Here is an 11,086-nt window from a genome sequence, read left to right on the forward strand (position 1 = left end):
TGACGCTCATATCGTGACAACAAATACCCTTTAGAAACAATGGCTAAGATATAATAAATGCTAAAACAAACCAAATAAACTGAGTACTGAACAAACCAAACCTAAATATTATTCGGTTCAATTCAGCAGAAAGTTTAGATAATCGAAAAATAAAAAAGTCGAATAAACCGAACCGAATAAACCGATTGTACCGAATGCCTAGGTCTACTAAAGAAAATTGGTTATTATTTACTATATAATATATATATATATATATATATATATATATATACTATAAAATTTTAGGATTATTTGACAAATTAATAAATTCTGAGATTGTTCGTTTTTTTTAATAAATCTCTTATGTTAAGCCGGGATTGGGCCAAATATATTTAAGCTACAACATATGCACCTTAGCAACAATAGACTAAACAATTTTTATAGGCCATGAATGGTTTCTAGTTTTTAATTGGTTTTTAGATTTTGGATTATAGTTTTTGAATTTTAGTTTTTGAATCTTTTAGTTTTTTATTTTGGTGTAGATTTTAGTTTTTGCAAAATTTTGAATGGTAACTTAATTAGTTTTTGGTTTTTATGTATAATAATTATTTTTCAAATAGTAAATTAAGGATTATAATTTTTTCTTAAAAGATAAAAAAAAATAAAATGATGCAAAAAAGCGTCTGTACCCATGGAATAGGTTTTAGTTTGCTAGTTGCACAAAAAAAAAGTTTTTACTTTGTTTTAGAATTTAAGTAAATTAAAATAAATATATATTAAGAAAAAGAGAAGAAAAAAAGGTCATAGTGAAAAACCCACAAAATGTGATTATTAGATTTTATGAAGAAATTGGTAAAATTCTTCAAAATCTGATTTTCCTAAATTTTAGGATTTTTTTTTTTCATAGTTGTGAATGGCTTGAAAAGTGGATTTTGCATAATCTAAAACTAAAAATTGATTAAAATCAGGTGCCATTCAAAGCCATAATTAACCTAAAATTACAAGCCCCATCACTTTGATGTTCATCACAAGAGACAACTGTATTTGAATCTACTTTCTTAGACCTAGTTACATGGGCTTGTGTTGGGCTTTAACAATTTCATAGATTTGTAATTTTGTGTGCTATCCATTTCACAAATTTTGTGTGCTATCCATTTCGCTAAAACAAAATTCCAGCTTTATAATGTTCGCGTTCCAGTTAGTTCAATTTTATGTGCACCGTCCACGAAGACGCACGCCTTCCTAATGTAACCAATGTAACTTGACTACTAGTTATGAAAAAATCGAAACGTAATTGACTCAAATTCTAAAATAGGTTTCTTTACCAGACACCTCTTTTCTTGTCTAACAATGTTATTATAAGAGTCACTAAAATAATGTGTATAAAATTTGCTACCGTCATATAAAAGTTAGGGTCATGAAACATATGCCTCATTATTTATTTATTCTTTTTGTTTTGACAACATTATTTTATTATTATTTTCTTTAAAAAACTATATATTTTTCTCAAAGGCTGTTAAACTGACATCATTCATAACCAAAGAAAAAGACTAAAAAAAACAAAGAATTTAAAACGAGATGAATCAAATCCGTGTTGACGACGAACCTTAGTTGTATCAAAATTGACCGTCACAAAACCTCACATCATCACTGATTGTAGTAATTAAAAGTGGTGTATTAAAACCGTGATTTTGAAGAATTTGATAGATTTAAGAAATTCTGAAGTTGATATGATTGTTTGTAAAATTCTTATAAATCCCATCTAAAACCATAAAATTTAAATTTGTATATTTTTAACTAAACAAATCTTCTCGATCTAAACTAAAAAAAATTATTAAAATTTAAATCCATAAAATTGTTTTGAATAACAATAAATTTTTAAGTAAAATTTTAAATTATTAATTTAATAATTGTAAATTTTAATAAACTTTTTAAAATCTATAATTAAATATTATAGGATTTGTCACTTTACTAACAGTGGATTTTACTTTTCTAGTTGCAGATACTATAACTTAAGCGTGTGAGCCAGAGATAGAGATAGAAATTGGGGAGACGATAAGCGACGTAGAAGCAGCTGCAACACAAGTGGTGGAGTTGGACGATTCATTATATAAATAATCAAAATCTCTCACAACATTATCTATCTCTCGTCTCGTTCCCCCCCCCCCCCCCCCCCCCCCCCCCCCCTATAACTACCACTCGTTTAAACAGAGAAACCCAAAAAAAAAAGAGAGAGCCTTTAGAGAGAGAGAGAGAGAGAGAGAGAGCTCTAATGGCGAACTTGGTCTTATCAGAATGTGGTATAAGACCTCTCCCCAGAATCTACACAACACCCAGATCCAATTTCATCTCTAACAACAACAAACCCATCTTCAAATTCAGACCTTTTACTTCTTACAAAACATCGTCTCCTCTCGCTTGTTCACGAGATGGGTTCGGGGGGAGGAATTGGTCTTTGAATGTGAGTGTACCATTGACGACGACAACACCAATAGTTGATGAGTCTCCATTAGAGGAAGAAGAAGAAGAAAAGCAGAGGTTTGACCCAGGTGCTCCTCCTCCGTTCAATTTAGCCGATATCAGAGCAGCTATACCTAAGCATTGTTGGGTTAAGAATCCATGGAAGTCTATGAGTTATGTTTTGAGAGATGTCGCTATCGTCTTTGCATTGGCTGCTGGAGCTGCTTACCTCAACAATTGGATTGTTTGGCCTCTCTATTGGCTCGCTCAAGGCACCATGTTTTGGGCTCTCTTTGTTCTTGGCCATGACTGGTAAACACATGCACTAATTAAAAACCCTACCTTTTTGTTGTTTTCTCATCTTGTTTACTATTGATTTGGTCAACTTTGGATGATTCTTACTTTGATGTGGAACCAATTGAACAAAAATCTTGGTTTACATCTTTATCCCCTATCTAGACATTGTTGGTTTCTGAGGTTAATTACAATCTGTCATTATCATTATCATGTTGGTTTGTAGACCAACCCAATTGGCAACTGGTTAAAGGTTTTGCAACTCTGTGTAGTCTCCTTTTGAATTGTCAACAGAGTTATTAAACTTCTGTTGATCATATTGCAGCGGACATGGTAGCTTCTCAAATGATCCGAGGTTGAACAATGTGGTGGGACATCTTCTTCATTCCTCTATTCTGGTACCTTACCATGGCTGGTGAGTTTTGCTTTCAATTCATTCTAACTCAATAAAACCAGTTGCAGAATCTCATATGACTTTGCTTGGTTCTGCAGGAGAATTAGCCACAGAACTCACCACCAGAACCATGGACATGTTGAGAACGACGAATCTTGGCATCCTGTAAGTCTAACACAGGCTTATTTGGTTATCTTGTTTCGATCCTTTTGGTGTTTGATGTTTTCTTACTGTTTCCGTAATTGCAGATGTCTGAGAAAATCTACCAGAGTTTGGACAAACCGACTAGATTCTTTAGATTTACACTGCCTCTTGTGATGCTTGCATATCCTTTCTACTTGGTAAAAAAACTCGTTTATTTTGTTATGGTAACATAAGCTGAGACATCAAGTAAACATGCTAATGTTTCTTCATCTGATTCAGTGGGCTCGAAGTCCGGGGAAAAAAGGTTCTCATTACCATCCTGAAAGCGACTTGTTCCTCCCTAAAGAGAAAACGGATGTCCTCACTTCTACAGCTTGTTGGACTGCAATGGCTGCTCTGCTTATCTGCCTCAACTTCGTAGTTGGTCCAGTTCAAATGCTCAAACTTTATGGGATTCCTTATTGGGTAATGCGCTGCTGTTTACTCCCCTGTTTCAGATTAAGCAATTTGTGTATTATTTCATCTGCCTTACCTGAAGATTGTTCTCGTATCAAATACAGATAAATGTAATGTGGTTGGACTTTGTGACGTACCTGCATCACCATGGTCATGAAGATAAGCTCCCTTGGTACCGTGGCAAGGTAAAACGCATAGTCCCTTCTTTCACTGTTCTTTGGCTATAATGCTCTCTCTTTTAAGGTTAAAGCCAATGCTTGGTAAATCTCATGATTCTCCCAAAACAGGAATGGAGTTACCTAAGAGGAGGACTTACAACATTGGATCGTGACTATGGAGTGATCAATAACATCCATCATGACATTGGAACGCATGTTATACATCATCTTTTCCCACAGATCCCACATTATCATCTTGTAGAAGCAGTAAGTAACTGAAACAAAAAACTAAATGACTGTTTGTGTTTTGGTAAATTTGGTTTACATGCGAAACAAATGCTTACAAACTTTTGATTTCTTGCAGACGGAAGCAGTTAAACCAGTGTTAGGGAAGTATTACAGGGAACCTGATAAGTCTGGACCTTTACCATTACACTTACTTGGAATTCTAGCAAAAAGTATTAAAGAAGATCATTACGTGAGCGACGAAGGAGAAGTTGTATACTATAAAGCAGATCCAAATATGTATGGAGAGATCAAAGTGGGAGCAGATTGAAATGAAGCAGGCAGAGATAGAGGGAGAAGCTGTGACGTTCTTCTATTTCTGACCAGCTGAATTTTTTTTGTTTACTATCAATTTATTGTCCACAAACCAGAGACAGTTAGTAAACTCTGAATACAATCAGATGGAAACAAAAAAGATGTGTTTTCAATATCTGAAGCTATATAATATGTGTTGCACCATCTTAGATTCATCCTTACGAAGGTTTATAAATATTTTGTAATTGGATGATTAAACCAAACATTTTCAGTTTTATATTCTTTATAAACGTTAGTTTGATTAGTTCTTTTTTTTTTTTTTTGTGCAAACAGTTTGATTAGTTCTTTCTTATACTTCCTCTGTTTCACAAAAATGTCATTTTAGCCTTATTTTTTTTGTTTCAAAATAAGTGTTATTTTAGATGTTCAATGTAAAATTAACCATAAATTTCCTATTTTAACCTCTTATTCATTAAAAAAAAATCAAAAGTCAATTTAAATTTTAAAAGTATAAGAGATACTTTAATATGTTTTCTTAATTTGTGGGCAAAGTGCCAAATAATACTTATAATGGAACAGAGAGAGTAATTGGCTATTTGGTCATGTAGTCTAGTAGTTAACTACACTACCTTACGAGAAAAAAAATGACAAAAAGAAAACATAAAGTAAGAAGATGACACTACAATAATAATCAAGTGGAGTAGTGAATTGGCAAAAAAAAAAAAAAGAGAATGGGCATGAAAAATGTGTATTATGAATGCAAATCGCATAACAATACAATAACGTAAATTTGATGTAACGCAACATGCTTGATAATAGTACTATATTTCATGGAATCCTATTTTTGTTAGTAGAAAGTCATTTTCCTTGAATATCAAAAGTAATTTATTCTGTTTGTTTAAATGTAAAATTCGATATGCATTTTTGTTGTGTAACTTGTGTTAGCATGTTTTAGAAAACTATTTTTTTTTGCCAATTCTGTAGGTTATTTTTTTTAATATGAATTGCATCCTACAATAAAGAGCAAGCATAATTTTAAAGTACCTTACATATAAAAATTAAATACTATTTTGTGTAAATCGAATACGAATGGTGTAGTAACATGGTAACTAAACAACTTTTTAAGTATATTTGTCTTTCGTGTAAGCTAAATACAGAATTTTCAGTGTTTCCATACATAAATTATAGTTTGTGTAAAGAACATAATTTGTTTTTTTCACAGTAAATATTATTCTAAACACAATCATAATTATTCTTCCTAACCTCCCTAAATTTGTTTCATTAGTTAATTAGAGAAATGGGATGAGTACATTTGTTACACAATAAGTAGTTGGTTAGTAATGTACATGTGCCTTCCATGTTCAATGAACCATGAATCCATTACTAGGAAGTCGGCCGGCCTTCTGCTTAGATGGTCAACGGACCATTCCTTATACAAGTTTGCCCATGTTACATTTAGAAAATACTCTCTTTCGGTAAGATTACATGCCTCTCTGCTTAAATAATCCAACAAAGTAATCTTGAACTAGATATGGGTTAGCAAAATAATCAACGAATTTTTTTTGATTGGTATGTTGAATATACACAACAAGCGTGCGGCCAAATTCAGAGTTTTCACTAAATATTCTGCGGGCGCCTACTTTGCTACTGCATGCCACAAAAATAATCATCTATTGAAAACGTTGAAGCCATATTCTTTTAGTATATATCTTTAAGTCATTATATATTTTAAGGTTGAGTACAACGTCAACTTCTACTATTGTATTGTTAGAGTATAGCAGATTCTTTTTAATGGTATCCACAAACTGACAAACAACAACCAAACAAAAAACATTACCACATGTTTCTTTTATGCTCTAAAATTATTTGTCAGCAAGCTAAAACTTTGCATAGGAAAATGTTAGTTTGCGATTTGGATTTACCATCAAATGTGTAAAAAAAAAAAAAAAAAAATCTACGTCTTATTAGTTGGAATCCCTCCCCACATCATTTTCAATCTTTTTTACCACGTATACAAAAATCATTTTACACACGTCTTTCATAAAATATATAACAAACACACACAGTCTCAATTGTATGGACTCTATTCGATTCCCTCATCCATTACGATTACTGATTTCAGCATCGGTTACGATTACCGATTCCAATTTCCAACATTAATATTAGTACAGTGGCCAAGTGATAAGTTTAATTTTACAAGGTACTAGTGGCCAGTGATAATTTTAATTGTAGAAGGTACCATCCAGTGCCGACCCGTCCATAAGACAGCTAAAGCATGTGATTTAGGCTACACCTTATATTTTAATTTTTTAGATTTATTTCCAAATAATTTCTCTTAGCAAGATGGTTATGTAGCCTCTAAATGCATCCAAGTTAGTGGGTTCAAACACTCAAATAGGCATGATTCTTAATTTTTCTTTTGTTTTAACTTTCTATATTTATAGTTCATAAATTTAGAAAACACTACATATAAAATTGCTTTAGGCCTCTATTTTTTTAGGATCGGTCTTGGTACCATCATACCAAAGATCAAATTATGTTTCCTAATTCTTACAAATATAGTGATTTGGCTAATGAGTCAGTTTGTTGTACCCAATAGTTGACAATAAAAAATGTCGGTCCGAGTTTGATTTTTGCTAATTCAAATCTTCTTCCATTCTTCTCTCTCCTTCACTGTCTCTAATAAACCACGTGCGCCATCTATATATATATAACACCACTTTAACAACTTCTCATGAACAAGTAGAAGAAAAAGAGCAAGATTAATAAGCCAGAACAGACAACATGAACAACCAAGACGAGAGCAAGAACGGCTTCAGCGACCAAGAAGAAGAAGTCAAAAACAAGAATGGCCTCGGTGAAAAGTGGCCAGAACTCATCGTCCGAGTCCAATCCCTAGCCGAGAGCAACCTCACCACCCTACCTGACCGTTACATCAAGCCGCCATCTCAACGCTCTCAAACCACCATCATCAACCACCAGCCGGAAGCTGCCGCCTTAAATATCCCGGTCATAGACCTAGACAGCCTCTTCTCCGGAAACGAAGACGACAAGAAGAGGATATCGGAGGCATGCCGTGAATGGGGATTCTTTCAGGTAAGAATGGCACTGGACTCTCTTACGGTTCGGTTCTAATCTTTTTTTTTCCTACTAGCTAGTATTAGAAATACTTGCCAGCTTATAACAATTTTTAAAAAATCTTGTTTTGGCTCAGTTTGATTTTGTAAAAAAAGAAATTATATAAACATGCATATACGTTAACCATGGCCGAGTTCAATATTTTCAGGTGATCAACCATGGGGTGAAGCCGGAGCTGATGGACGCAGCTAGAGAAACTTGGAGAAGCTTCTTCAATTTGCCCGTCGAAGCCAAAGAAGTTTACTCAAACTCCCCAAGGACCTATGAAGGATACGGAAGCAGACTGGGTGTGGAAAAAGGAGCCATCCTTGATTGGAATGATTATTACTATCTCCACTTTCTTCCTCTTCCCTTGAAGGATTCCAACAAATGGCCTTCTTTACCTTCTAACATTAGGTAATTAATTAAGCCTCTCAATCTTATTTATTTATTTATTTGTTTGATTATTTCCATGAGTTTTGAGAACTTGAGAATTGATAGCTACTGTAATTGTAATACGATCATTTATGGGTAAGTTTTAGACTGTAGTCAGAAACTACTATAAAGTGTTCTTTATTTTTGTCTGTAATAGTAAAAGAAACCACAAATTATGAGATTCCGGTCTTTGAAAAATAATTTAGACATAAATCAATATAAAATAAAATGATTCATGAGTTGTTAGGTTGATTGGCGATCATGTTGATTACATAGTATATACTACCATATTTTCTATTTTTATAAACAGTTCTAATAATATTCTAAATGTGAATATGTTAATTAAATTTACGTAATGTCTAAGCAAGAGTTGAATTTTTTATTTACTTTTATTGAAAATTAGCCTTGTTGCTATATATATATTAATCTAAATTTTTAATATGAAATTATTTTATCCTACTCAGAAATATTAATATAAATAAGCCTATTCAATGTTATCATGCTTTTTCTTCTTCTTCTTAAAATGCATATAGAGAAGTCATCGATGAGTATGGGAAGGAACTAGTGAACCTAGGCGGGAGACTCATGGCGATCTTATCGTCAAACTTGGGGCTAAAAGAAGACCAACTCCAAGAAGCATTTGGTGGAGAAGACGTTGGTGCATGTATGAGGGTTAACTATTATCCAAAATGCCCCCAACCGGAGCTTGCCCTCGGCCTCTCTCCTCATTCCGACCCCGGCGGCATTACCATCCTCTTGCCGGACGATCAAGTCGTCGGCCTTCAGGTCCGTCACGGTGACACATGGATCACTGTCAATCCTCTCCGCCACGCATTCATTGTTAATCTCGGTGATCAAGTTCAGGTAACATTTTAAATAATAAACGTTTTGTGCTTTAATCTTTTCCTTTCAACTTCTAACGTGCTATACATCCATTTTTTTATTAATTAAACACGCACACACATATAAATATCAATATATATATATATATATATATATATATATATTTATACACATATATTTCACCACTCAGAAAATAATTAAATACAATGTTGGTGGTAATGAAATATACTCAGTAAAATGTTGACAAAAAAAAGTATTACACTAACTATTGTCATGATATTGTTGGTACTGAACTTCTTGATAGAGGTCCCACTTTTTAGAGATGACTAAAAATGGCAATATATATGTGACTAACCGTTCCAACTTCAGGTCAACAGATTTTAAATATACTATTTTTTTTTTCTAAAAAGTTAGTTGTAATGATTTATGTCATTTTCATTAGCATCAAGTGTTTTAATTTTACATAAGAGTATATTTTAAATACATAACTGGAGAAATATCTATTTGTGGTTATGAATTTTAGAGTACCGTCATAGACAAAAATAATGTTGCAAAAGACAAATTGCACCCAAAAACAAAGTAACTTATTTGTAAAGAAAAATATCCCAAAATAATTTGTTTTTGTTTTTAAAAAGCGCATGCACAAATTGAGCATTATTTACAGAAAGATGGACATTAATCAAAGGGATTTAATAATGTTTGATGAATCAAAATGTTAGTCATGCAATAGAAGCAATTTTTATATACGGTTCATATATTTGATACAAACAATTTTTCTTGCAAAAATGGGCAGATACTTAGCAATTCGAAATACAAGAGCGTGGAACATCGAGTGGCAGTGAATTCGGAAAAAGAAAGGGTTTCACTAGCATTCTTCTACAACCCTAAGAGTGACATTCCGATCCAACCAATGCAACAACTTGTCACATCTACGATGCCTCCTTTGTATCCTCCCATGACCTTTGATCAGTATAGACTCTTTATTCGAACGCAAGGTCCACGTGGAAAATCCCTCGTTGAGTCTCATATCTCCCCTCGTTAAATGATATGAACTTCACAAAAATGTCCGATAACTGTCAGTTCCCTTTCTTATATATGCAACTCAATAACTTTGCAACTTTTGCATCTATATACTCGCGTGTTGATCTTTTTTTTTTCTGTGCTATACGTTTACTGAAGGATATCAAGCTGTGGAAGATCAAAGAAGTACCAATTTCAAAGATCGGCAAACATATATATCGAGATCGAAGTGAATTAATTAAATACCAAAAACATTATCATATGTGTTTTATTTTTGGTTTCCATCGCTTTATGTAAACTTTCTAAAGATGTCGTGTTCTTAGTATAATTAATCGGTATATGTGATTAATGTTGAAGCATGCTAATCAATACTTATCCCTTTCTCTATGATTAGTAACATTAATAATGGAGCTTATCGGTACTAGTCTTCTCTGTATTGATTGAGCAACTAATCGATATATATATATATATATATTATCAGACAATTTGTTTTTCTATAAGAAGAAAAGAATTGCATAGGACATGTGAACGTAACCAATATAATATCTAGTATTTAAATAACTTCGTATGGTACACATATTTGGTTAAGTAATGTATATAAAAGGATAATTCGTGTTGACCTTATTATAGAGAATCTCGTTAGATCCGCTTTAAGTTCTTTACAATATATAGTTGGGGACTTGTGAGCTTGTGTTAACTAGTGGGTTACGAAGAAGATTGGACGGACTTATATAACACTTTCAACACCCAAATATAAATTTTTTGTAGTGTGAGCCCCTCATCATGCTGGCTTTTTCTAGAGATGATTTGAATTTTTTTATTACTAACTAATATAAATGATAGACTTAAAACATTAATATGTAACTATAGACTATATAAAGTCACCTTTAGGCTCGGTTCCTTTCTTAGCAGAAATTTCGTGTTTATTGATTAGTTGATAGTCTTCAAAACTTTCAGAGATTTCTTATTCTTGGTGTTTATGGTGTGTTAACTTAGTGAAGTTTTGTCTTGCTTCTTGTCCATGCGTTCATGATCTGTTTAGATATGATTGTTTTTTGGAAGGATTCTAGGTAGACGTAAGGAGATGCATCAGTCGTCGTCGTCTCATCTGGGAGTGTGTGTGAGTCTCTATGAACTTCTATGAGTGCTTTTTGCTTGCCGGGTTATGATGTCCTTGGTTCTGGAAAGATTGGCTCTCAATGTGATAGGAGAAGGTAGTTGTTATCTACGGAGGGCATCCGTGATA

The 11,086-nt window shown here is 33.1% G+C and overlaps 2 protein-coding genes across 3 annotated transcripts; both read left to right on the top strand.

Moving 5' to 3' along the window:
* Positions 1–1,983: 1,983 nt before the first annotated feature.
* LOC104764868 (sn-2 acyl-lipid omega-3 desaturase (ferredoxin), chloroplastic) lies at positions 1,984–4,729 on the top strand. Its single transcript, XM_010488460.2, has 8 exons — positions 1,984–2,751; positions 3,059–3,148; positions 3,226–3,292; positions 3,376–3,468; positions 3,551–3,736; positions 3,832–3,912; positions 4,015–4,152; positions 4,250–4,729. The coding sequence occupies exons 1-8, from the start codon at positions 2,252–2,254 to the stop codon at positions 4,439–4,441; spliced, it is 1,347 nt and encodes a 448-aa protein (XP_010486762.2). The 5' UTR covers positions 1,984–2,251; the 3' UTR covers positions 4,442–4,729.
* Positions 4,730–6,923: 2,194 nt separating this feature from the next.
* LOC104764869 (jasmonate-induced oxygenase 1-like) lies at positions 6,924–10,264 on the top strand. Of its 2 annotated transcripts, none has more exons than XM_087502707.1 (5): positions 6,924–7,521; positions 7,712–7,959; positions 8,511–8,841; positions 9,614–9,895; positions 10,000–10,264. In XM_087502707.1, exons 1-4 carry the CDS (start codon positions 7,210–7,212, stop codon positions 9,860–9,862), a joined length of 1,140 nt encoding a protein of 379 aa, XP_087358833.1. In that variant the 5' UTR covers positions 6,924–7,209; the 3' UTR covers positions 9,863–9,895; positions 10,000–10,264. The 2 variants fall into 2 exon arrangements, with proteins under 2 accessions (XP_087358833.1, XP_087358834.1); XM_087502708.1 differs by having other exon boundaries at positions 6,978–7,521; positions 9,614–9,884.
* Positions 10,265–11,086: the final 822 nt, after the last annotated feature.

Source organism: Camelina sativa, chromosome 19, assembly GCF_030686135.1.
Source record: "Camelina sativa cultivar CO46 ecotype springtype chromosome 19, ASM3068613v1".
NCBI lineage: Eukaryota > Viridiplantae > Streptophyta > Magnoliopsida > Brassicales > Brassicaceae > Camelina > Camelina sativa.